Source organism: Calonectris borealis, chromosome 20, assembly GCF_964195595.1.
Source record: "Calonectris borealis chromosome 20, bCalBor7.hap1.2, whole genome shotgun sequence".
Lineage (NCBI taxonomy): Eukaryota > Metazoa > Chordata > Aves > Procellariiformes > Procellariidae > Calonectris > Calonectris borealis.
The window spans coordinates 3,306,324-3,330,877 of record NC_134331.1 but is presented as its reverse complement, the minus strand read 5'-3'; the positions used below and the strand labels follow the sequence as shown (position 1 = coordinate 3,330,877).

General features: G+C 49.3%; 1 protein-coding gene across 2 annotated transcripts in view; it reads right to left on the bottom strand.

Moving 5' to 3' along the window:
* Nucleotides 1-19,015, bottom strand: part of RGS9 (regulator of G protein signaling 9) — a 34,578-nt gene extending 15,563 nt beyond the window's left edge. The window contains exons 1-9 of one of the 2 annotated variants that reach the window (XM_075169439.1): nucleotides 18,864-19,015; nucleotides 12,248-12,344; nucleotides 9,510-9,560; nucleotides 9,234-9,340; nucleotides 8,417-8,468; nucleotides 7,297-7,355; nucleotides 6,826-6,902; nucleotides 4,986-5,067; nucleotides 4,535-4,606 (exon numbers count right to left, since the gene is read on the bottom strand). In XM_075169439.1, the coding sequence (XP_075025540.1) occupies nucleotides 4,535-4,606; nucleotides 4,986-5,067; nucleotides 6,826-6,902; nucleotides 7,297-7,355; nucleotides 8,417-8,468; nucleotides 9,234-9,340; nucleotides 9,510-9,560; nucleotides 12,248-12,344; nucleotides 18,864-18,926 (660 nt within the window). In that variant the 5' untranslated portion in view covers nucleotides 18,927-19,015. The remainder of the gene's footprint in view (nucleotides 1-4,534; nucleotides 4,607-4,985; nucleotides 5,068-6,825; nucleotides 6,903-7,296; nucleotides 7,356-8,416; nucleotides 8,469-9,233; nucleotides 9,341-9,509; nucleotides 9,561-12,247; nucleotides 12,345-18,863) is intronic. The other variant, XM_075169437.1, reaches the window with a different exon arrangement.
* Nucleotides 19,016-24,554: the final 5,539 nt, after the last annotated feature.

Sequence of the window (24,554 nt, the reverse complement as noted above, 5' to 3'; positions counted from 1 at the left end):
TGCATTTACTGTCCTAGAAGTGTCCTCTTTAGAGAACTTTGTTTCTGTTTCAGGCCAGCTATTTCCTGCACAATAGGAGTTCACCATCTCCTTGGGGAACCCAAGATACAAACTAGGCCCCATCAGATTTACAAGTGCCAGCTGAACTGTTCCATTTGATGGAACTTAAGTGCGGGTAGGGCATTTACTTTAGGAAAATCAACACGTCAAAATCATCAGATGGTTTTAAAAGGCCCCTCATTTCTTCCTCTGTTTTGTCAAGTGGGTGCCTCGGACAGGTCTGGTGCAGTGGGACGAGGAGAGGTGGATGCCGGCATAATGGCTTGAAGGCAGCTCACATGGTAGTAAAGTTGTGTTATCTTCTACAGGGGTCTTAGAGGCAGGCAGCACACCACACACACACGAGACAAACAGCTGGTGGGAAAGAGAAAAAGAACCCAGTTAAGTTAAATGTTATGTAGAGCAAGAAAGGTGCGAATTAAACTGCCATCACTACAGAAAAATTGTATGTGGGAAAGTAAAAATCAAAGTTAATGCCATGTCTGCAAACAGGGAAAGATTTTTTTGAGAGTGCATCCTACACCAAGGATCCCCTTCTGCCACAGCCTGAGCATGTAGGTCAGCGCTCTGGACCGCTGGTCCTGGGAAAGCCAAGGGGCTTTGGTGGGGTGCTCCAGGGTGGGGAGGGGATTTGCCACGGCTCGCACAGAAAGAGGGGCTATGGCATGAGAAGGGCTGAGCATCACTGAGTAGTGGCACACACTGAACTGGAGCGGAATCGAAGAGGAGCCCAGTGCTGAACACCCTATTGAGGGCTGCAGGTGCTGGCTGTGCTCAGCCCTTTCCAGTTCTCAAAGCCACAGGAACTGGGAAGGATCTCAGCTATTTCACCCCAGAGCTGCACATCATTTCATCTCCCTTTTTCCCACAGTGCTCCCATGACCAGTTTCCAGCTTCGCTGCTGGTACAAGGGACCCTGAATATTCTCTGTGTCCTACTGAGCACTGCCAGATGTCCCCACCATCTTACCCACCCTTACCCCCTGCTACTGACAGCAGCAATGCCAAAGTGCCCTGTACCACCCACCCACTCTCCCGCATTTGGAAGGAAATAATATTTGGAACAAAAGAGTAATTTCTTATAATGAGATTAATTTTGTAATGCCCTTAACGAGTGACTTATTGCAATTACCACGGATAAGCTCCCCAGCCCTGCAGGCTTCAAATCAAAATGGCAATTAGTGAGAGACCTTGGTCTGTCTCAGGCAAGTGCCGCATGCTGTTAAACATCCTTCTCCCCGAGACACAGAGCAGCACTTGGACACCCTGCACGGCCTCGTCACACCCCGCTGCCACCAGCTGAGCACTCCCCATGCACGCAGGCAGCGGCTGCAAAGCTCAGCTGGGAGCCAGCCAGGACCTGCTCAAGAGCCCTGTGTCTGGGCCGATCCACACGGCTGAAGCCACAAGCTCCTACAAGAGCTGGGACATCTGCTAATTTCCAGCTAACCATTCGCATGGACCTCCTCTGCTTTCAGCATGGGTCTTCCTGACCACATTGTGGAGATAACGGTCATTATGTTTTTGCCTGTCTGGCCACCGTTCAGTGTTTACAGAGGCCATAAACAACTGGACAACAGCTTTTGTGTGTATGCCCAGATGGAGCTTGGAGTGAAGAACAAGCACAGGTCGCTGTCATCCAGAGCTCATTTTGGACCAGGGCACTGCAAATCACGCCCGCACTCTGCCCTGAACGCCGCAGTGCTCTCTGTCCGAGCACGCAGCGCGGCAAGCTGCGAGGATGACCACGGGGATCCTGCGCAGAGCACCAGCCGCCGAGCTCGGGGCAGTGCCAGTACAGCTTGGCCTCCCTCCACAGCTGACTTTATTGCAAAAACCTGCGGGCACTGCCTCTCTGACATTGCGGTGGCAAACAGCACCCTGGCACGCACGCAGCTCTGTTTCTGCACACACGAACGCCTCTTCTCAGGTGCAGATGTGGGCCTTTCCCTACGCACAGCCAGCTGCGAGCCCTGCACGCCAGAGGCAAATTCTGAGTCTAGCGTAAGATCATCTCAACATGCATCTCCGTGTGATGGTGCTCCCAGCCCAACAACTGGAAATCAAATCTGTAACAGTCCATATGCCCAGTTTTGTTCAAATTGCCGGTTTTCCCCTACCTTGTTTATCTACTTCTGACCCTGTTATTTCAAAAGATGTGAAGGATGCAGTAGAAGTTATGCGCTTATCAGGTAGCCAAATTGACAGAGATTTATGAAATTAAAGGCCAGCAATGACCACGATGGTCTGTGGCTGATTTGCTGCATACAGCAAGCCAGGGCATTTCATTCAGTAGTCCCTGAATCTAGCGCAGTGATTTTTGGCTAACTAAAGCACCTTTCAGAAAGACTCTCCGCTTACAGAAGGAGGCAAAAGCTGAGTGTGTACCTGCGGGCGAGTCAGCGGGCTCTGGCAGTTGCCTGGTAACTCTCTAAGCAGTGAGGCTCGATCATGAGCCTGAGGCCTGGGTAACAAAAAGGCTAAAGCATCCCTTAATTAGCTGTTCAATGGATGGCTACTTCTGCCTTATTCCTCCTGCCCAGCTACAACTCCTAACTCATTATAACTGCGAGGGATGCTCATGGGTCAGTAATAAAAGTCCCTTTCAAAGGAGCGCGATGTTTGGCTGAGCACCTGCTTATCCCCAGAGGACTCTATCAATTAGGGAGGGAGCAGCCCACCAAAGAGTCTGAGGCAAGTGAAAGAGAGATGTTCATGCCAATATCAGCTTCAAAGAAGTCATTCTGATGTCAGAAATTAATTATCACTGGGAATATTTCCTTTCTCAGCTGTCAAGATAAAAGAAAACTAATTGGCCAACAAAGTGAAGCTAGATTGAGCAGGAACAGAGACAGAAATCAAATAAATGGGCACTGGATTCATGCACTCGTTTTCTGCTCTCATCGTTTCACCTATGTCAGAGCCAGAGGCTAGGCCCACAGAAAACATCAATAAAACTCCGCACTGCCTTCAGCAGGGGTAAAATATGGCCAACAAAGCACAGTCCAGCTCAGCGTTTACTGGCAGAGCTTGGGCCATCCTTTCTGCTCACCAAAGGCTGTTGAGCCATAGGTGTTTGTGAGAGCAGCCTGCAGAAATTAAAAAAAAGCTGCTAGTCCAAAGGTGGCTCTATGTGGGCTTTTAGCTGTCTAATGCATTGTCAATCGCTCTTTCAAAAGCAAAAAGAGGAGCAAGAAGAACCTTCCCTCTTCAGCTCAGCCTCCAGAGAGGAGGCATAGCTCACAGATCAGCTTAAAGGTGAAAGGCAGTGAAGTCACCCCAACGCTGGTGTCCTTTGGCTCATGCCCTCCTTGGAGTCTCTGCTGACGGGAGGAATCGACCATCTCTCTTATGTCCAGGGTGGGAACTGAACAGCGATCCCTCAACTCACCTCCGCTGTGCTACCAAGGAGCTGGCAGATGGCTACGGGCCATCCAGACTGTTTACAAACCTAAAATCTCCTTCCATGTCAGCTGTAAAACTGTGGGCGAGAAGTTGGCTTACTCCTCTTTTCCATTCCTCTCCCTTTCCTCCACTCCTTTTCTCTTAAAAGAAAAAAAAAAAAGGAAAAAAAAAAAGCGCCTTCGGCAGCTGCTACGTACAGCAAGAAAAAATAAAATACACCCCAACCCTACATTTTGCTCATTTTCAGTCTCTATAGCAACAGAACACAGTTGGCCAAAGCAATTATCCTGCCTCTGGCTGTCGAGGTGTTTAAAGACACTTACAAAAATGAGAAGTTGTGGGAATACAGTGAGTGTGATCGCAGTAACATTTGCATTTAATTGCTGAGAGACACTTTGACTTTACTTCCAAATGAACACCATTAAGTGCACAAATGCAGGATCACTTAAAAGGACTGATGGAGAAAGAGAAGAGCAGCTCCTCATCCACTGACTGCATTTGTCTTATTGTGGACTCTGAACCAGTCCCACCCAGTTACAGCCTCCACAGTCTCAGTTCATTAATTCTGTTTCTTTATGGTCTAGCTATACAATATGCATTTTTAGGCAACATTTTGTATCTCCTATCCACCACATCAACTTCTCCATCTTCTTGCCACAAACTCCCCTTTTGGAGGTATTCTGTCATTTTATTTTAAACCCGGATCTTTACACCCCCAACCCCCCACAGTCCATTCACCACTAATAAAAAGGCAGCAACAAGCATCTGGAGGTAGAGGATTCCTTAATTCAGCTTCACCAGCAGAGAAAACATGTCCTGTAGCTAAACACTCACACTAACTGGTATGGCAAGAAAGCCGACAAAGTATTTTCAAGCCAAAAGATGCTGCCAAAGTCTATTTTTATGGCCCCACCCCTTGGACAATGAGACGGCTTCAACTTCTGGCCCGTTTGGCTGCCATGGCTGAGTGACTCGCACACCCTGGGGTGCCCAGAAAACCACAATCCCAGGGACATTGTCTGGGTCCTCCCGAACAAATTCAGTAGGTGTGAAAAGAAAACCTGTCTCACCTGGTTTACCTTATTTTCATTGGGATCCGTTACGCGGTCTAATCCATAGTCTAGGACATCTAGCATGCCGGGCTGTGGTGAACAAGAAACGTCAATAGCTTTGTAAACCATTTGTTTTAAAGTTTGTCTTTCACACAAATGCATGAGCAGACCCTGAGCCCTGAAAGGCTCCACTGCCAGCAGCTCCCAGCCAGCAGTGCTCCAGGGGAGCTCTGCCCCCCAAACCTGGCAACGCTCCCCTCCGAGCATGGGTGCTACAGCCAGACCTCCCTCCCTTGCACCTTTGAGAGCAATCATGGAGAAAGGTGCGGACTCAGGGCAGGCCTGGGCTGACCCCTTCCCCGAGGAAAAGCAACAGGGTGCACAGCCCAGAGACCGTGCCCTTGGCGTGCGGGCGTTTGTTCCGGGTGGCTGCAGGGAGGGACACCACACGCCGACATCCTCTACTTACAGGAGTTCGGTTCACAAGCCAGTACGCTCTCTCCTGGCAGTCCAGGGCATACCTGTCCGCCTTCTTCCGCTCCTTCCCTGCCCTGCAAAGCCAAGAACGGGATTTAACTCTACCAGGGGAACTGATGAATTTTGCTCTCCTAAAACCGGTGGGATGAGAAAGGGGGCACACCCCCAGCCTCCCCTGCCCCACGGGTCCCAGCCTGAGTGCGCGATGCTCTGATGCAGTCTCCTGACCACATCTTACCCCGGCTAATTCTGGACTGCAGATCATGCTGTTCACATGGCCACACATGACTGTAGCTTTTGAGAAATCATCATCTTCCTGAGCTCAGCTGGGAGCAGACACATCCTCTTTTGATTAGACAGACAGCCCTTTGGTAGAGTTTTACAGTAACAACCCGCTACTTGCGGTCGGTCCTGCTGCCTCATGTTTATCCATCTCCGATGTCCCCGGGCAGTATCTGAGAACTGCCATGCAGAGATACATCCCTGTCTCGCAGTAAAGGGGGGCATTTCTCACAGAAATGATCTGGAAATGGGGCCAAGCAGTGTTCCCAGGCACTAAAATGCAAATCACCTCTGTTATTAAATGGAAGAAGCACCAGCATGGTTTGGGCTTGGACCAACTAATTCTTTCCCAGACAAGTCCTGGGCACAATTTGGGACTTAGCATGGCCAAGGGAGCATTCCCATGCTGTTTGCATGTGGCCACCCTGCTGTGGTTAACAGGGTGGATGCGGGCTGTTCTGCACCAGTCTGCCCCAGCATCATCATCAAACACCCTCAGACGTGTTTAATCTACTAGTTCAGACACAGTCTTGGTATCTAACTTTAAAACTGCATTTGGCATCTCTTAGTCCAAGTCTGACCTCAATTTACAAGAACAAGAGTCTGGTGTTTAATGAGACAGTTATCTGATGAGCTGTATTCTGACGACTTGGCTACCATCCCAGTGAAGACAGAAACGCTGCTGAACAGCAGAGGCAGTGCCTGCCATGCTGGGAGGTAAAAAAAGGTAAAAGGAATCCACAGAAGTAGGAAAGATCGTATCTCCAAAGGAGTAATCCCATCTCACGTTCACTAACTTTCCTGGGAATTTGAAGGATTCAGCTCCTAAGGCCAAGTCTTTTTCGCTGGGTGCCTAAGTATGCACTTCAGAGTTTTCCCCAGAAGTCCCTGCTGGGAACATTTACTGCTTCTTGATTCAGGCCATTCAGTTCAGCTGTGAGACCTGTGCAAGCAGTAACTGAACCAGACCAATAACAGGTCCTCAGTCCAGTGGCCTGATCCACAGATGCTCATCGACAACCCCAAGGTAGAAGAAGCTGCCTTTAATGTGGGCTTGCATGCTGCAGCATCAGACCTCGGCTTCTTCAGGGAGTGACATCAGGTGCAAAATCTAAACCTCCCCTTGCACACTTACGCATGTGCAAAAACCATTTGCAAAGAGGCATGCGCACGTGTCGGCAGCAAAGGCACCCACCCCTACCTGTGCTCTCACAAACCACACCGATTCCACGTCTTTGGCGGACAAACGCCAGGCGGGGAGAGAAACACAGGTGCAGCGGGAGAGGGTGAGGCTTTGCAAGCGGGCGTCCAGTCATTTGAAAACATCTGAAATCCTTCACTCATAAAGCGTGAAGTGAACAAAGTTTACTCGTTAAATGGAGGAACCCCAAGCTGATATGAAAGGCAGGTTTGTTTCACAATCTTGAGGGGCACTTGCAAATCACTTTAAAGCTGGAGTTTATGTTTTTAAACTGTCATTTAACTGTGTACCAAGACAGTGAGGCTCTGCCTCCCCGATGATGCAAATAAGGGAATGCAAGTCAACTCACTTATACTGCTCTTTCGCCTGCATAATAACAAAATCCCACTTGTAGTTTATTTTTTGATTGAGCATGTTGTAATGTTCCTGGAATAAAAATAAAAAAGCAGTTAGTGTGAAAATTCTGGACAAGGCGCTCCCATGCTAGGGTTTTCTTGACTCTCCATAGCTCAACTAGGCCAGGCTGGCAACCAAGCCAAGAAATCTGGATTGTTCTGAACGTAATTACATGAATTGCAACAGTTCAAAAATACCACTGCAAAGAGAGGAATTATCCCCACTAAAATCATCATTGACTTCAGAGTATTTTCTTGTACTGGCCACTTTTTCACTTCCAAAATTTTGGCTTTTGACACTGCTGGAGTAACACCTCACAGAATTGAAGAGGTGATTTTTTGCCACACTCCATTCTTTAGCAACAGCGGGCTAAAGCTATAGCAAACAAGGGGCTTGCAATGGAACAAGTACAACATTTCCTTACCTTTTCATATTCTTCTAAAATCCCTTTCCTCTTAATGTTCTTCTTTGCTAGGTAAATTGCTGTGGAGGGAGAAGCAAATAAGCAGTCAGTTACACTTACACCAACAAATCCAAGAGTAATTAAAAATTTCCCCACATGACAAACACAGGAATCTGTCTGTTACAATATCTTCCCAGGCATGAGCTCCAAGCTCAGCAAAGCTCACTGAAGAAAAATGAACTTGGTGCTTTCACGTTGTCGCTGATGCTTCACAAGCCAGCGCCCAGGCTGGGAGCAGCCACGCAGAACGGGCAGTGTGTGCCTTCTGCCAGCAGTCACTCCGCCTTTGGGAACTCAGCCAGGGTTTCACGGGTAGAAGGATACTGGACCAAGTCTTTAAGATGTTGAGGTTCTTCAGAGTTTGACCTCCAAGCTTTCCGAATACAGGCCAATGCTTTGTGCCAAGTTCTATTAAAAACATTCCAATCTAAAATGGGCTTTTTTTATTTCCCCAGAAGATTTACAGCATAGATAAAAGCCAGAGAGGACAATTTTGGTATAAACAACTGGTCTGTGAACTGCACAGCCAACAGGAGCAAACCAAGCTGATCAGCCCAACTTTCATGACCAGCCCTATAATAAAAAGCATTATAAAGGCAACAAAAGATTGATATGGAAAGAGCCATCAGGAGATATTGGGGGCCACTGTGCATTAGATAAAGAAAGAACTATCTCTGAACGCAGGACTTGATCCTAATCTACAGGAAGACAGTCTTGGGCTCAGATCCAGGAATACACTTAACTACTCAGGGAAATCTAACCTTGTGTTTAAAGTCTTCCCTACCCAGCAGAGTATTTCAGATGTGTTCCAGTCTGATGGATCTTACTGGAACATAAGAGAAGCTTAAGCACTTTCTCTCATCAAGGCCACCACCCACAAGGCGGTCACATACAGAGCGTTCCCTCAATTCAGCATGACTGAGAATTACTCACAAAATAGTATGAAAGAAAATGCAAGGGCTGGTCATTGCATGTGGACACACCGCACAAAAAGATGAACAGGAAACATGGTGCACGACTGCGTGCACAAACACATGGGCTTGCACTACGCCTCCTAAACACGTACAATGCTATCACTTACCATAGTCTGTGTCATCAGCAGGCCAGCTCTGCGCGGGCCAGAAATAGGGGGTCTGCAGAAAAACAAGCCTTTCGTTAGCGCACAGCAGCCTTAAACTCATGCCAAGAGGCACACAGCACCACCCACACTGGAGGGAGAGGAAAGTTCTCCTCTGCTATACTCGGAGCCTCAGCTCCTTAGCTGCATGTCAGCTCGCACGGAGATGCAGGCCAGCTACAGCAGGAGAATCGAGGTCAGCAGACTGCCAATGTCAAATCCACTCCTGCTCTGCAGTCGGTTAACATGACCAACCTCTCACTGCTGCCTGAGCATTCAGACTAAGATGCTGGAGCCTGATTTGGCACCATGTGGGAACCAGACTCCTCATTCAAACTATGAACAAGGGTCCCCTAATTTCCCATCGTAGTGGAAACAGTTCAACCATGAACCTTGATAACATCCCGTTATTACTGTGCTTTATGTATATTCATTATTCAGTCTCCCCAGATAATTTTATTTTCAACCAGCGATTCCATTTGCTACTTTAAGACCTGGAAGGGAACACATATTTGGAAGAAAGCACAGCTATTTTGAAGTTGAACAAGTTGAAGGAAGTATCACAGTTTGCCTGCAAACTGTAATCTGACACACAGAACTGGGGGGAACTGGCCTGAGGCTTCTCTGTGGATCCCCTCCTCTTTCCTTCTGCATACTGAACGATTACCAAAGCTACACAGCATGGTCTCATGACTACAGCTCCTGGGGAATTGCCCCAGCTGCCTGTTTTTAAAACTAGTGCTGAACTCCTTCTAATGCCTTTAGACAAGGTACAACTCACTTGAAACCTGTACAGGCTGCCGTCTGTCTTAAGGGTGAGATTCTTTGGCTCCTGAAGAGGGTAGATGTATCCATATTTGACAAACAGGTCCCCCAGGTGGAGTGCCTCTGAAAATGGAGAAGGCAGACGTTTTGATTGCACAGAAACACTGCACTGGAATTTAAAAGTAAGCTGCTACTCAGGAGAGAAGAATTAATCTAAGAAGTTTTGTCTATGGAGACCTAAAGTTTTACAACTCAAAGCTGAAAAAGCTTCAATTTTTACATTTCTACCCACCTTCCTCAGTGATCTGCAAGCGTTGGAGAATCCACTGCAATATATCATTACCTGTAAAGCAAAGAAAACGTCAGGTGCTTGAAATCAGGAGCGTGCCAAAATCCATGGGTCAAAACGAGACCTCTCCAGTCCTCACCCCTCACTGTGCTCTGGATCCCACCAAGTGCATAGACCCCTTCTTGCAAACATGCTTTCAAATGCACCACGCAAGAGAAACAGAGATAAAATGCGTCGCCGATCTCTCACTGGCCATGCTGTCATTCAGGCTTTCTCCTGACCAAGCGGGCATCAGTCCCTGTGAGAGGGAGCCCGAGGCAGGCCGTGACCTCAGGATGGCACAGCGTGAGTGTGCAGAAGCACACGTGGCCTGAGCAACACTTAAACCCTCATCGTTGGCTTAGAAAGGACTTAAGCAATGCAACAGCTTCCACGCCCAGCAAAGGTGAAGTGCCCCTTGTTTTGCACCACCTTATCTTGAAAGATTCACTGCAAAGTATCTCCAGATTTACAGAGCACGGTCGTGTCTCTGTTTTAGTAAGAGACCAGTGACCCATCCTCTCAAATCCTTTAAAAGACATGATTTTCAGCGCAGAAGGGATGTTTGAATCTCAGATCCAAGTTGTAGTGGTCACAGGACACATCAAAGGGAAACAAGATTTCTGCATTCACAAACACTTCATCTCTCCCAGTTCTCTTGGTGGGGTGTGGCCAGTCATACCCATACTCAGCATAAACCTCCAGCAGTTTTAGTTTCATGTTCTGGGGTGCAAATATCATGAACCTCCTTCCACTTAAACAGGGCAAAAATGCACTCATTCCCTGATTAATTATGGGTCTTTTCCTCCAAATGTCCCCTAGGATTGCAGATTGAGGTGTTGACCTTTCTTGACATTGCAGTGATGACTTAACTTTCTAATAGGGGCTCAGAGCTCTTATCCTACCGCCTGCTTCCTGAAATAGATGAAATTAAAGGATTATCTCATCACTCATTTCTAGACAGCTCTCTCTGTAAGCATTTTCCCCCAAAGGTGTGCATTTAACATGGAGGTTTATTTGCCTTTTCTGTCGTGAGCCATTTTGCTGACACTGAATTTAACTAGTTAGCTTCCTGCACGTGAAAAGCCAAGCTCTCTTCAGTGGATCTGTGTCCACTGCTCTAATGTCTTCACCATTCCTTCACTAAACATGAATCAGTCTCTTTTGCAACACACAGAAGCGGATCAGTACATATGCAATTTGTGCAGCACTATAAATATCATAGTTTAGAGAGTGATGACTGCCACGCAAGGAGACTGCAACTCTCTTGTCTATGAGAAGTTGACTAGAATTTATGACTTATGCAAGAAGGAACTTGTAGCAATTCTGGTTAAGGAACCAGAATAAAGCAGGCAGCACGCAAAGGGGATGAGCACCAATGGGCATCTTCCCTCCACAACATCTAGCCATGGACTTTTAGGAAGTGGTATTTTACATTGGTCAGACATCAAGAGAAGTACTCGTTCCCCCTGCACTTAAATCTTGTTGGCACGTCATCTTCAGTACAGGGGAAAGTTTTCTGCAGTGCTGCCTTAACTATTCACTAACAGCTAGGGGAGGCAAGGCCAGATTCTTTGCAGATGCAAAGCACTCCACCAAATTCAGCTGCATAATAGCTATCTATGTAAGCCAGGATATGGTTTGTACTGTAATGCATGGAGAATGCTGCTGAGAACAAGCTTCAGATGTCGTCCGAATTCTCCTTACCCTTTCACTGACTGACTGTACCCATGGGCAAGTGACTTTGTCTCAGTGCCTCTGTTTCCTCATTTTTAGAAAAAATTGGTGCAAACAACACACAGGGCCTACGGGGTTTTGCAAATACAGTGGGGGAAAAATTAATATATTTGGCTAAGTTGTCTCCTGAGTTGCCTGGAGCAAGCTCACTGGTTTCAGTGGGAGTTTTTGTTCTGGATTTCAAAGTGCTGCAGAAAGACCAAAGCAGGAGGAGGAAACTTTGGTACAGTATTTGTGAATATTTATAGTGGAGGATGCCTCACAAGAGCTTTTGTGGAGGCTTGGAGAACAGGGAAGCAGAGGTACTGATAGTGCCCTGTGAAAGCAGCTAGCAGGCACAAAGGAGACTGCGATAAGAGCTGCCTGTAATGCCATACGTGACACAGCACAGCTCCCTGCCTGTTTCTTCTTCAGCCTGCTTGAAGGAGGAAAAGCTGTCATTTAGAGGCAGAGAAGTAGGTTGAATATTTTGTTCTTTTCCTGCGTACTGAAGAAAAAATATTATTAGCAGAAAAGGTTCAAAAGGGAGACTAACTGATTGTTGTTCATTTCTGAAGTTCAGTCTGACTCCAGTCTGCCTATTTTAACCAGATTTTAATATTTATCCTTATTTGTGAACCAGCCCCACCAGGAATACGACAGGTCTGGAGCCTGAAGCACCTATTCACCTGTATGCTAAGAGAACGCAAGGTCACTTGAGTTAAACTCACATGAGACAGCTAAAAGCGCATGATTATCAATCTTTGTGTCTCTGATTCAGAGAGAAAAGAGTGAAATGAGACACGAGCGAGAACGAGATAAAGGGAGCGGGTATGTCTCAAAGGACGTACAGCAAATATTTTTGGGAACATGGGCTCCAGTGTGCACCCAGGCGGTGGTAACCCTGGGGTGGCCATGGGGTCCACACACAGCTTTTCTTTGATGAACTCCCTCGGCCTGGTCCCCGCCCCCGGCGAAGCTCTTACCTGCCACAGCGTGTGGGATGTTCGTGATCATCACCCTCTGCGTCTGCGTTTTGATGCCCGTATCTGGATTCTGCATCTCCATCATAAGCACTTCAATCTGCAAAGCATGGCAGGATGAGACATATTACAGGAGTGGACAGGAGGGAGCCCCAGGACCACCGCAGCTCTGGGCAGCATCCCAGAGGGGTGTGCAGTGCCGTGCCACAGGAACAGATGCAATGATCACAGTCATCTCCAAACCTCCCCTTTCCATAAGAGATGCCACCTCCAAACCATGTCAGCTTTCACACTGACTCACAGTGCCACTCCCTCCCACAGAGGACACACACAGAGCCAGGGTTAGCAGATGAGGGACCTGATGTAACCATTCCATGAGAGCTGAGCTAAAAAAAAAAAAAAACAAGTTTAAGAAAAAAAAAAAAATCTGTGCTGCCCATAAATGTTCTTCTCTGGCTCAGTGGGTTATTTGCTAGGGCAGTAAGAAAGAAAAAAAGGGGAGGAAATAAAATCTGTGCTTCTATTGCACAAATACCCCAGCTGTGCACAGACTTGTCGATATTGCACCATGCACCAAGAAAATAAGCAATATTTCGGCTGGAGACCAAACAGCAAAGGTTCTGTTTCTGGTCTGCAGATAATAACCAGACAGGACGTTAGAAGAGCAACCGGAAAAGCACACCGCTTTGCTCTGGGGCTGAGCAAGAAGCTCAAACCCGGGGGAGATGAGAACAGCTCATCCTTTGAGAAAGCACAGCCACCACCCGAGCCAAGGCTTTGAAAAGCTGGCCAAGGAGCGATTACAGTGGGGACCAGAATTTACGTGTGGGAAAGCAGACTGCAAACACAGAAATAGAGCCCAGCTCATAGGAAGGAGGTGTCCAAGGGACTCTCCGGCCATTCCTGTGGACGGCTGCACCTACCCAACCGGGGTCTTAGCCCCGTCTGTGCGCAGCAAAGCTCAGTCCCTCCAGGGACGTGGCAGACACCGTCCGGAGCAACGCACCCTCCTATCTGGCAGCATCTCCCGCCTTTGATTCCTGAGGGATGCTGATGACTCGTTTATAGACTTACTGCCTAAGTTTTTAACAGATCATGTCACAGAGGATAAGTCTCACCCTCAGGGCCAGACTTCTTTTATTTCTGGTTCCCAATTATCTCTCTTTTTTTTTTTTTCCCCCTTAAATATTAAGATTTTCAAAGGTATTTTCCTCCTCTTACAATTGACTTCCTGCTAGCACCATCCCAAAAGCGCAAGAGCCTCCTGCTTGCACTCGGGATCCTTTGCTCAGACGGGCGGGGTTGGGCACACTCCTCATCTCCTTGTTTTAGATTATCTGAGTGCTGTGAGAGCATTGGCTTTGTGGAAGATACTCTTCTTTTTGTCTTCTGCTTCCAGAGATATTAAATCAAAACTGGTCCAACAGGACCAATTTGGCCTCTCCGCACATTCACTTTGGGCGAGGCTGTAGCTTTTTAACTAGGATTAGAGGATTTAACGAGTGCGACTTGATGACACTCACGCATAATGAAGGGTATTGTCTTCACAGGCACCACAGTGACTTTGGTTCTAAGTCTTGCCAAGTTCAGTGAGGATTTAAGCCTGTAGTGACAGGATGCACTCTGGGCTTGACAGTAAAAATGGATTTTCAACTGCTTTTAAAGCCAGTGTCAAATTAATACTAAAACGGAGAAGCCTGGTAAAATTTCACACAAATATTTGTATAAATACTTACATAAAATATTTTAAAATAGTAAAACCAGACCCAAAGCAAAGGAATATGATGACTTTTTTTAGACCTTTTAACTGAATCCCCAATTTCAGCCTCAGCAAGTTCAAGGTCAGGCATGGAGAGATGCCTGCGTAGCTGTGCGAGACGAGGCGAGGCCGGACAGTCCAGCAGGCAGGGCACTAATTTAGGAAACTTGGATTCAGTTCCTTCTAAGCAAACGTGGGTGATCTTGGGGAAGTCACTTACTCTCTCCATAACTGTGTGTCCGCTCTGCGGACAGCACGTTCTCAGCACGCGGGTGTACTGGGGGTAATCATCACCACCGTGCCGCAGTGCCGTGATCCCCGGCCAGGTCCCACCAGGCTCAAGCAGGACTTGTTCTCTACAGGCAGTACAGCACACCCTGTGCCAGCACGGGGCTGCCGTTTGCTCCCCGGTGGGCTCGAGAGACGGGTCTTTACCAGCCAAGAGAGAGGAATTGGCTCAGAAACCCACAGAGCCTCCCAGCACAGCATGTTCCCTTTCTTCAACGACCAAAGAGCTCCAGACTCTTGTTGCATTCATACCCCACCGGGCTCCCTCTTGTCGTTGGAGAAATAACATATATTAAAAAGAAACAAGTGAGATGAGCCAGGGACCTGCTGTTGGGGGGTGCCTGCTGCTCTGGCTGCAAACCATGCACTTTGCGGATCAAAAGTCAGCCTGTCTCTCCCTCTTCTCCTACGGGAACACTCTGCTGGCAATTAGGAGTTGCTATCAGCACCAGCCTGCCGGCGGGAGGCCAGGAGGGCTGGTTAAAATTCAGTGGGAACATTTGCTTGCTTTGCTAAGGGCTCTAGCACATGTTGTCATGCTTTCGGCCAGGGAAGCAGTCTGATTTGAATTTTGTAGAGCCAGAAGCCACTTCCTGATGCTGGTTAATGGGTGGAGATGTGCACTGAGGTAAATATCAGCAGGAGGACTGCTAAAGGAGCCAGCTCTGGGGTGAGCTCACCTCAAGTGCAGAGCCACCACGAGACATGAGCCCCACCGAGGTCTCCCTTCAGATCAACCGGAATCTCTGCACGGAGGTGATCTCAGCCCGAAAGCCACAGAGGAGACAACAGGAAAACTGCCTGTCCCCCATCTGATTGCAAGAAGTCACCGGGTTCACTGAGGGCAAAGCAAAACTCCAACTTGCAAATGATAACAAAAGGCATCCCTGCATTTCAGGAGCATGTGGGAAGCCCCGGGGAAGGTAAGGGTGGGGAAGGGCAGGGTCTCCTCTGCAAATGATCAGCAATTGATGGGGTGCCCATGGTTCTGGAGAAGGGGGATCCAGCACGGATGCTCTCCCATGGGAGGGATCAGTGGGGACAGATGACTGCTGATGGATTGCGTGGGTGAGTTACTCCGGGTGCATTTCCCATCCTTGTTTCTCTGAGCTTTACCCTTTCGGCACCCGCCAGTTCCCCAGGGTCAGGGCATCCACACCGCAGAAGCATCAGGCTCTGGGTGCCAAGACTCTGACACGTAACAGCAAAACACTCCCAAGGTGAGGCGTTCAGCCCCTCTCAGCGTCAACCCAGACAGAGGCATCTTTGCTTCAGATGTAACAAAGACAAATTTTCCCAGCAAGGTGCAGCTCGCAGCCGAGTGCCCACTCCTGGTGCTATAATTAAACATCTGCTGCTTTCTCCATTGTGTGAGTATTTGCCCAGTTCTATCTCCCCTCACAGCCTGGTACTGTTTGCAAAGATCATCCCTCCCTGCTCTGATTTCCGAGGCAGCAATACCGTCCTTCATCGCAACTCTGGCCTCAGAAGGCTAATTCAATTGTTTTCTAGGTCTACAACTAACAATCCTGTTTTGCACATTCATGGATGATCAGAGAAAGAAGAAATTAAAAAAATAATCGTTAACCACCTAAAACTTCCTGCTTTTTCTTAATTAAAGCTGAGAGGAGGAGGCCTGATCCCACACCCAGAGGAAGTAAATCTGTGACTGGGGAGGGCAGGGCTGTAGCTGGCTCTTTCCATATGCTCCCTCTTCCCTCACTCTGCTGCCATCACCTCTCCGGCCGAGCCTCCTACTGAAACCCACACACCAGCAAAACCAAACCTAAGCAGGGTCCCGCCTGGCCGAGCACACCGCCTCTCACCAGGGCTGCTCGGAGCGTGTCATGCTCGGTGCGATGGTCCGCAGAAATGCGTAGCATCAGCATCGCCCCGTCTGGAATAGGGAAAGGGAGGATGGGATGAGGCTGAGGCTGGCTTAAGGCTCAGCTCCAGCCATATCCAGGGCCTCACTTTAACAGAGAGCAGGAGTCCGATGGATAGCTCCTGCCAGCAAAAACATGATTCAGATGCTCACACACCTCGAGAAATATCCAGGTAGATGAGGGCCAGCAGCTGCTGGAGAGTGTAAGCCTGAAGAATCGAAGCTGGGCTGGAGAAGTCCCTGGCCACGCTGCCGATCCCAGGCCAGTCCCTCCCGGGTTGCAGAGCTGCCTCGGGAGGAGCCATCAGGGACCAGAATAAAGAGGAGGCAGAGGAAAAAGGCGAAAGGCATCCATCAGCCCTACCCACGAGGTATGAGTCACGATGCAGCTCATGTAGCACAGCAAGGAAAAATACACAGACCAGCAGCCGCTGGAGAGCACAACCCTGCCCAGCGCTGCCTCCTGCTTTGCCAGCTGATGCCCATCGGAGGCCAGATCCTGGCTGCTGGGGCAGGCACAGGCACAAAAAGCTTGGGCTGATTTAAGCTCTTCCCGCATCTGGCCAAGCGCATGTAGCCAAAATGCATTTCAGAGGCTTACTCCTGTCCCGACAGACTTTTGTGCCAATATTCTTCCTACCAAGACAGTTTAGGAAGGGAAAAAAATAGAATAAAACAACCTAAGCATTAGTCATGGGTATTTCATGGACTAGCAGGCATTGCAGGGACTTGGAGGGGGCTCGCAGATTCCCCCGTGGTTCGGCCATGAAGACCACGCTCTACATCCAGCCAAAGTCATGCAGAGCAGCCTCACAGCAAGTACATGGCACTGCCCATGGCCCCCAAAGCAAACCCCTTTCTTCTCCCCCTGTCCGATGGCAGGATTGCTGCAGTCACAAGCTGCCTGCTGGAGAACCAGCACACGGAGACGCATAGCAGCTGCAAAGGTGCAACTGGGCCAGCAGCCTGACAGCATGGCAGGAATCCCTCTGTGCGGCTGGCGCAAACCCACGGTTACAGCATGTGGGCCAGCTTGAGCACAGACTTAAGCGATTAACAAAGCTTCTCTCCAGGATTTTAGCTCCTCACGAATCTAAGCGTGCAAGGCGCTCGCTGGATGCATGCCGAGCATCCTCAGCTCCCACCACAGGCAACCAGTAAAGGTGCTCAGTATTTCAGAGGAGCTCTGAGGACACGGCTGTCCGCATACAGACACACTGCCATGTAACAGCCGAGGCTCCATTCACGGCTTCCCTGAGGTCTGGAAAAAACAGAGGAGGAATGAAAGCAGAGATGAGAGCCAAAGCCTTTCTGCTGACCATCCGGGAGCTTCCTTTCCTCGTGCTAACAAGTCTTAGACTTGCAAAGCACTAGAACTACTCAAACCCTCTCGCTGCTCACAGCGTGAGTGGCGCATGCTCCGTAAGAGCGGTTTGCTGTGTTTTAACAGATCTTCCCACCTGAGGAACTCAGAGCACTTTGCAAAGACTGCTATGCTCCTACAGAGCAGCTAAAGCACCACTGCTGGAGGTTGTTTTCTCAAAGCACACAGCTTCTCCTCTGCACCCCCGCACGCAACTCCACGGAATATTACTCAGTGCAGAATTTGGCCCAGAGTATTTCCTTTGGCAGGGCTCCCCAGCCAAATTTACCTTGAAAGACACAGCACCAAAGAAAATACCTTCTTTACTTCCTCTAGCATAAAAAGTACTGTGCTTGTATTGCCAGGCTCATACCTCAGCACTGAATAGCTCCAAATTTCCCCCCTTCTTCCCCTGGAATCCTCCTCAGGTCATGGGTGTTGCAGGAGCTAACTACGACTCGAACAGCAACTGGCTGGCTCTACTTGTCACTGGAAATTCAGCTAATTCCACTCAACAGGATAAGCCACAGGCAGAAGAGGTGGGTGGGAGAAAAGCTAGCTTAACACTCTGCTTTTTAAAATCTGCAGATACCAGTTATACTAAAACTGGCTACACTTTTGAATGAATGCTACAGAAAAAAAAAAAATTACGCATCGCATCCAAAAGTGTACGCATACATCTTCCCACTCTTTCAACTGTTTCTGGTCACAAATACGCTCGTTTCTGAAAAGTGGAAAGAGGCAGAAAGCAGACAGTTGGCCATGATACATCCTCCGAAAGTGGACATCAGGTGGAAGCACTGGGAATGCATGCACTGGACCCACCATGGCCCAGAGCTGAACTGAGTGGCCTGGCGCTACAGGTGATGGTTTTTCCCCTGGGAAATGACACAGTTTTGAGGGTCTTTGGGGAAAAAGATGGGAGAGGGAGAAAACGTGTCAGGAGAATAATTCAGCTGAGGCTAAGCTACAAAAAAAAAAATCAAAATCAAATACAGTTTTATTTCCTCTGTGACTTCAGCACATGTTGCCCCTCAGCCCCCCAGCCTGAACCCCGGAGCCAGCTGGGATCCACGGGGCTCCGCAACAGGTTGCAGCCGTAAACCCCTGGGGATGGGGCTGTCACCCCTCGGACTCCACATCCCCAGCGGGGCCCCGGAGAGCCGTGGCCGGGCAGGATGCTATGAACACGGGTCCTCCCGCCCGGAGCACCGGTCAGCGCTGCCCCGCACACCGCATCGCCCTGCCCGGACGCCGCCCCGACGTGCCGCCGATGCTGATGCCCAGCGCGGTGCGGCTGACCCCGGCGCTGCTCAGCCCTCACCTTTTTCAGGAAGGCCATCCGCGGCCGGTGGCGCTGGCCCTGGTCGAGCCGTGTGACGGTCATGGTGCCGGGCCGGGCAGCACGGCGGGCGGAGCGGGCTGGCGGAGCGGCGGCACCGGCCCGGCGCACCTGGCTGCGGCCACCCGCCACCCGCCACCGCCTCCTCTCCCTGCCGGGGGCGGCGCCAGCGCTGCGCGCCGCAGCCAATCAGCACCCGCCGCCCCACGCTCATTTACATGAAGGCGAGGGGCAGCGCGGCTGCCGCCTCGGGGCGCTAGTGGGAGCGCGCTCGGCCCGCGCCGGGGGCGGGGCCTGGACAGGCGGGGAAGGAGGGGGCAGCGCTGGGTGCAGGGGAGGGGGCCGATGGAGGTATGGCGTGGTTCTGGAAGGTGCTGGGTGCCTGTAGCTGTCTGTGGTAGTCACACTGGAAACAGCCCTTACAAAAGAAGGGTGTTTGTGCAGAGCAGGTGGCATTAGGGAGGGGGAGGCAGGAGCTGGCAAAGCCCCCACTCACTGCTCCCCTCTGGAGAGAGGAGAATCCCTGCCCAAAATACTCCTAGTCTGGAGCCAGGGTAAAACAAGGGCACCTAAGACCAAGCTGTTGTGACTGAGCGTTGTGCATGTGCAAGGGGTAAGCAGCGCTTCAGGCATCTGCTCCTTGAATGCCACCAGCCTTGCTCAGCTCAGCTCAGCTCAGTCTAGCTCAGCTGCGGGTGCAGGAGCCAGCCGGGCGGTTTTTGGGGAGTCGGTGGCTTTGCCATGTGGGGAAATTGTGACTACCGGTGACCAGAGGAAGACCACGGGGTTACAGAGTGCTTCCTCACGATGGAGCTGTCTCATGCCAGTGGGTGGGGGAACAGTACCTGACTGGCAGCACTGGAAACCAAGAGCTCCGTTTCTCTGGTTTCTTCAGAAAACAGTGGAATTTCCTCCTGCTGCCCAGGGCTCGGCCTGCCAGCACAGCCGGGCAGGAGGAGAGGGCTGAGTCCTCACTCAGACAAAATCTAATTGTGCCAAGGCTCCTATGAGGCATTCCCAGGAATTCCTGCCAGCCACGTGAGCACGTTGCCTTTTGCACATCGCGCACCTACACATGCTGTGTGCCTCCCTCCCTGCACACCACACAGAGGATGAGCACCCACACCTCGCTGTGCGCTCACACCTCGGTGTGCACGGGGTGCCACGTGTACGCGTACTGAGCAGACGCTCAGACCACGCTCTCCATGAGCGGCAGGTCCCACCCAACGCTGCCGGCATGCTCCCATGTGGCCGCAGACACATTTATACCCCCCCCATCTGCGTGCACATCACACACTACACATCCGTGTTTCCAAGTCACACAGGGAGCGCCCACGCTTCCCACACACGTGCATAGCTGTTTCTCAGGGCAGTGCCTTCCCCGCCACGGTGTTTGTGACTGTTCTGACGTTATGATCTGTGGTTCGCACACGTGAGGAAAGTACATTTGCTCTGCGCTTGGAGCAGAACGCTTTTTCCATTCATAGTAATACCCTGAAGGCACGGGCTGCTTTCCCAGCTACTTTGCTGCCCTCATGGAAGTGTTTTATCTCTGCCCTTTCACAGTGTCTGTGCAAGCCAGTGCTGTGGAAGGCCTTTCTGCTGTGTCTGCTCGGAGTCGTTCCCATGTGAAATCCCCCCGTGAGTCACAGCAGCCACCAGTTAACAGACGCTCCTTACTTTCCAGAAGGCTTTTCCAGCCTTCTCTGCTCTGTGCTGCTAGGTGACTTTACGATTATGAGTAACCTCTGTCATTCCACATGCTAATATCAAAGTTATCATACCTCATGCTTCAAGGCATCAGCTGGTGGCTGAAAGGAGCAGGAGAGTTCTTCACACGTTTGCAGTGTCTCATAATTCAAGTGTTGAGGTGCTGTTTGGTTCTCCAAAACACAGCTCAGATCCTGGTGGCCCTCTGAAACGCCAAGGTGACAGAAACTCCAGTAGCACGGCCGGTCCTGGAGGCAAACAGCAGGAGAGAGGGAACTGAGAGTGGAGTCAGAGGAAGCAAGGGAAAGGACAGTGAAGGCATGCAGGCATTTTGATGATGCTAGCTAACAAAAGTGATTCCATCTCTGTTTGAGAGAGACAGATACTGGCAGAATGGGATGTCTATACATGTGAATAATTCTTCTGGACATAATATCAGGGTAAATAGCGCATAAAAAGATGTAGCTCCATTTCTTGATTTGGTAGGTAAACTGGGAAAACTTGTTACAAACTACAAATGGTTCCTCTAAACGGCTGTTTTCCTTCCCCCTCCTGGGTGGTGGAAGAGTACCAGATGTACTCTAAGTGAGGTGCAAACACTGACCTAAGTAAAGGATCAATCACCACCAACTGCATGTGCCCCACATACTTAGAGGAGCAAAAATGGTAATTTCACCCCAAAATACTGACTTTAACAGTTCCACAGAGGGATTTTGGTGTCTTATTAATTAGAAACATTTGAAAACTGGGTCTACAAATGAATTCAGAAAGAACAAAATTTCCTTGCAGGAGATCCAGGAGAAATGGCTCTGAAAAGCTCAAGCCGAGGTGTGAGCTCTTCAACCTTGCTGAGCTCCAAAGCTCCCGGTAATTTTAAATCCTGCTGATCCGCCACAGACACCCCCTCATAGATGAGGTGTGGATTTTTTTCTAGTCTTCTCTGACAAGCTAAAATAAAGCCTACGGGTATCTCTCTCTCCATTATAAAGCTATTTTGTGTCTTTGCTATAGAAGATGTCCAATGTAAATTCAGTGAGACCAATGTAAATTCAGCTGTGATAACATTTGTAAACGACCCAAACCACCAAACACAAGATCAGAGATGAACTGCATTTCACCTGCTGCCCAGGTGAACTACCCCAGCAGTTAATGCAGATCTGCCACGTGAAGCACAAGGCATTTAAATCAGATTATACAAGCTTGTAAAGGGCAGACACTCCTGGGCCTCTAATCATGAAACCTGCACTTGTGGAGAGCAAACAATTCTACAGTCCCTGACACAGTCTGGCCATTTTATGGGTGAATTTGTCGGTCAAGAAAGGAAGGGACTCAAATGGCGGGGGAGAGCGGCAGAGAGCACCAGCAGCAGCTATGCAGACTCCCTGTTGATTTCTGGCTCCACAAGTTAGTCCTGGCCTTTTTGCACCCCAAATAATGACAAAAGACATTTCCTGGGGAGCCTGCTTTACCTCCCAGTGCCTGCTTTCTACAGTAAGTGTAGTGCTATTTATGTAACTGCCAGTTTACATGGATGTTCATACCCTGCGCAGGAGGTACAAGATGCTACAGTGAAAATACACTCGTGGTCAATTCATCACAGGTCAATCGTGCAAGCCCTCTCCAGAGCCCACAGATCACTCTCAGCCTGCACCCGAGGCCATGGAGTGTGTCCTGGCCGGGGAAAGGTCTGGTGAGAGTTGAATTTTGTGCCTCTGTTCTTCTGGTGAAGAGCCCATAAGCTGTGATCGTTCTCAACAGACTCACTCACAATTCTTGACAGTTTCTCTTGTGGAAAGCACTGCAGAGGGAATCCCCCCTTTTTTTAAAGATCACATTTCCTACGTGGTTGCCCCTTCTTCACACATCAGAAGTTGAATCATGCAACACAAAAGGCATGTGGTGAGTAAACTACCTTTCTATCTAAGGAAACTGGGGACGGCCCTGAGGGGAAGGAAGGGGTAACGTAAGTGAAGCAACGAGAATGGTACTGCGAGCGTGGCAAGTGCAGGCTGAATTTCAGTACACAGTTCCTTCCAGGAGGATTTCAAAGCAGTTCACCAAAAAAAAAAAAAAAGTGCAAACTGTGGCATAGAGAGAGACGTGACTTAATCTCAGGTCTCCCAGCAAGGCAATCGTTAAAACAGAGTCCATTGTCCTGTCTGGTAGGGCACGAACACTTGAAATGAGAAGCTTCCTTAGCAGCCACATGGGAAGAGCTGTGAGCACAAATGGGCAGCATTTGCTTCCCGTCACTCCTGGACTTTCCAGGGACAGGAAAGCTAAGGAAAGAAGTGGCAAAGAGGAAGGAAAAAGGCAAAACAGAGAAAGACCTTACGCACCCTGCCTTAGAGATGAAGCCTGGCTGCTGGGGCGAGAGGATGCAGCTGGGTTAACACCTGACCCAGGACTGAGCTATTTGGCTTCCCCTGCTGAGCTGGATGACGCTGAGCCTACTTCAGTGTCCTCTCCAGGGAACACCATCATCCTCAGTGCAGGAATAGCCCTTCACGCTCTGCAGCACGCTGAGAGCCATGCTCCTGCGCCAGGAGATTGGGAATGGCATAGCTAGGAGGTTTTGGAGGGCTTGCCAGCCGCTGGGAACGTGAAGGGTAGAGGAGGTAGGGCAGCACTGGGAGGAGGCCAGGGACTACCCAAGACTTAGGTGACTTGGGCAGCTGGAAACGTGGAATGACAGTATGTGAGAATGAGGTGACAAATTTGAGAGCGGGGTGGCAGGAGTGGAAGGGACGTGCGCGGAGAGGGACAGCAGGAAGCAGATGCCTGGAGCGTGATGGTTATGTGGGGCAGCTGGAGGGAGAGGCCAGGGCAAAGGGAGGCTTTAGCAAAGGCACCGGGTAGGCAAGTTCATGGCGGAAAGTGAAGTGAAAGGAGGAAAAAGAGGAAGGAAAAGGGCAAAACTGAGACTACCAGGGAGACCAGCGAGAGACGGAAGCAAGCACAGGTAGCCCTCGAAGATGCCTGTTTGTCCTGAAGCAGTTCTGGCCTCTGGTGAGGGATGCCCCGGGTTAGGAAGGTGATACTGCTGTTGACAGACACAGAAAACAGCTTTTACTCTTCATTCATTCATCTTTTATTGTTGTAGTCCAGGTTTTAGCTGCATCTCGCTGCTGGCCTGGAAGGCAAGAGCTCATTATGCCACCCTTGCGCAAGCTTGGCTGTTTATCTTCTCTGCTGCATGACTATGATTTTCTTAATCTGCTTCTACTGCTTATGGCATATGTTTTTTTGGTTATACTTCCCTGGTAGGTGTTAATTAGCTTCTCAAAAAGTAGGCAACCAATATTGTTTCTGTGTTTTGTTCTTGGTTTCTTTAACTCTCTCCTTCACTAAGAAGCAATAAATGTTCATTTTCCCTTAGCAAGGACATAAAAGTTTTTGAAGGAAAGCGCAAGTGCTGTTACCAGTTTCACTTTGCAGACACGAAGCACAAAAGCAGAAACATTGGTAGGATTTTCATTGGCTGAAAACTACTTAACTCCAAGAGGAACCGCAGAAACTCAGGAGTCCTCTGCATTTCTGAAGGTGAGATGAGAGCTGTGTCAAGCCAGCAGAGATCACTTAGTTTTAAAACTTGAACTGGAGCTCGGGAATTACTGGCTTCCACATCTGTACCAAAACCACCAGGATGTGCTTGTTGGATGACTATATTAATTTTATACCATGTCCTGCTCTCCTATGAGAAGTGCTTTTTTTTTTTCCATATGGAATAATTCATGTGGAATTTACCTCCATGTGGGGCCATCCTCTGTCTAAGGTGTGAACACTCATCACAGATTTTGAAGATCATTCCAGTTGAGGCAAAATGACATTTCCTTGTGCTAAACTCATCTCACAGTTTCCTCAGTCACTTCTTCCTTTTTCTAACTTAAGATTATTGTTAGAAAAAAGGCAGAAAGACATTGAGAGAAAAAGCGGATATCAAAGTTAAGGAGATGTAAGGAG